General features: G+C 30.9%; 1 protein-coding gene across 1 annotated transcript in view; it reads right to left on the bottom strand.

Annotated features, from left to right (window-relative positions):
• LOC119583225 (structural maintenance of chromosomes protein 5-like) overlaps positions 1 to 2,500 on the bottom strand; it is a 28,051-nt gene that overhangs the window by 24,349 nt on the left and 1,202 nt on the right. Inside the window, 3 exon segments of the mRNA XM_037931699.1 lie at positions 17 to 101; positions 222 to 292; positions 2,412 to 2,500. The exon segment at positions 2,412 to 2,500 is cut by the window's right edge and continues 53 nt beyond it. Coding sequence (XP_037787627.1) covers positions 17 to 101; positions 222 to 292; positions 2,412 to 2,500 — 245 coding nt within the window.

The following is a 2,500-nucleotide window of genomic DNA, read 5'->3' as shown; positions in this document are numbered from 1 at the left end:
AAAGAAAGAATCTCACCACTTTCTTTGAAACTTCCTTGTCATGAAGGAACCAAACATTCTTCTTATCGCGACCAAATTGCCTCTTGATTATAACATTAGGACTGAAAGACAACAATCATTAAAAATAAAAATTACATAAAATATCTCCACTTATTTTAATCAGATACTTGGCACAGACTGTAAATAAATAATTACTGGAAGAATGACTCAATTCTGCTCACCTGTTTCCTTCAACAAAGATTTCTGTCACGAGAATTGCTGTGTCCTTGCCATTTTTTATGTAGTCAGTAACCTGATGGAGAAATTAGTTGGAAATTTTTAAGACAATGGCAAAAATTTGAAACTGGGGGAGGCAGGTAAGGACTTTAATAGTACATCTGTTCTTTTTTTAGGATTATTTTGCATTGGTAAGTAAATATTATTTGGGTAGGAACCTTTTAAGTAACTGTATTAGTAATAGTATTATTACTTGGAAATAATAGCAGAATCAGCAGTAATGATACTACTTATTTAAAATACTGAGTAACTGAACTTGAATACATCCATAATAAACAAAATATTGCACATTTCATAATAATCCAAGTACCCATACATTTCAATTGGAGAAAACATTGACGAAAAAGAACAAATAACACAAAATAGTGACAAAGATACTAACAGGGGCCGATATCTATGCTGACCATGGCCAAAATTATCCATAATCTAGCAAGAGAGCTTCAAATGTTCCTTTTTTTGTAAATATGTCACCAGCAAATTGTATATTTCATCTTACCAAATCATATACTGAAGCTGAGCATCGAGCCAATTATCCCATTCACAAAGGGAGTACCAGGCCACTTACTGACACAAGATGCTTCAGGGAAATATTAGAAGCACTGCTTTCTATGAGCTTGGTTGTGGTAAAGTCAACTGTTTAGAAAATGAACTTTTAAAGCCTTTTCAGGGTCTGTTTCTCTTCAATGACCTCAGCCAGGCCCAAACAAGCAAAAGCTGGTTAGAGCTTGGAACAGTTTTGATTGCACATGACAAGATAGAACATCACCAGTGTGAGGGACAGTTTAGCCAAGAGGTGATAGGATTTCTTCAGCCGTTGTGAGTGGGTAAATATCCAATTATGCCATTATGCTCTCACCTATAAAACACTAAGTTTCATCTAATTTTCTATAGAGGGCAATAATCTTTCTTAGTGTCTGGGGAAGTTTATTTGTCTCTCTTAGTCACTTAGTCTTTGTCTATGTCTCTGTCTCTCTAAATCTCTCTGGTCTCTAAATCTCTCTCTGTCTCTCTAAATCTCTCTCTGTCTCTCTCTCTAAATCTCTCTCTCTGTTAATCTTTTCCTCTCTGTTAATTTCTCTCTCTCTCTCTGTTAATTTCTCTCTCTCTCTGTTAATCTATATCTCTCTCTCTCTCAGTTAAACTCTCTCTCTCTCTCTCTGTTAACCCATTGCCGACGGGTGGCATGTATGCACATGCCATGGCATGGCGGGACCTTCTGCTCTCTTAGTCTCTCTCTCTCTCTTAGTCTCTCTCTCTCTCTTAGTCTCTCTCTCTCTCTCTTAGTCTCTCTCTCTCTCTTAGTCTCTCTCTCTCTCTTAGTCTCTCTCTCTCTCTCTCTCTCTCTCTCTCTCTCTCTCTCTCTCTCTCTCTCTCTCTCTCTCTCTCTCTCTCTCTCTCTCTCTCTCTCTCTCTCTCTCATACGTACATATATAATATATATAATATATATAATATATATAATATAATATATATAAAATATATATGTATATATAATTTATATATATATATATATATATATATATATATATATATATTTATATATATAGTTATAGTTATAGTAATAGTTAATAGTTATACATTTATTGTTATAGTTATAAGTTATACAGTTACACAATCATATGGTTATATAGTTATAAAGTTTTATAATTAAGTATGTGTATATGTATATAAATATGTGTATGTATGCATATGTATGTGTGTGTGTGTGTGTGTGGTGTGTGTGTGTAGATATATATATATATATATATATATATATATAATATATAATATATATATAATATATATATATTTATATGTATATATATGTGTATATATGTGTATGTATATTTATATGTATATATATATGTGTATATATATATGTATATATATATATATATATATATATATATATATATATATATATATATATATATATATATATATATATATATATATATATATATATATACATATATATCATATATACATATATATACATATATATACATATATATACACATATATACACATATATACATATATATACACATATATGCAAAAACATACATATACATATAGATAAATACAAAAATATACATATACATATATATATACATAAATTTCTCTCTCTTTCTCTTTCTCTTTCTTTCTCTTACCTCCTTGCCTCTGCCTGTGACTGCTGGTTTACCTCCTAAGCAAATGCAGATTGCACACAGGATGGTGGATTTTCCTGTGCCGTTAGGCC

Source organism: Penaeus monodon, chromosome 17 (assembly GCF_015228065.2).
Source record: "Penaeus monodon isolate SGIC_2016 chromosome 17, NSTDA_Pmon_1, whole genome shotgun sequence".
Taxonomy (NCBI): domain Eukaryota; kingdom Metazoa; phylum Arthropoda; class Malacostraca; order Decapoda; family Penaeidae; genus Penaeus; species Penaeus monodon.
The sequence above is the reverse complement of the archived record's forward strand: the minus strand, read 5'-3'. Positions and strand labels throughout refer to the sequence as shown.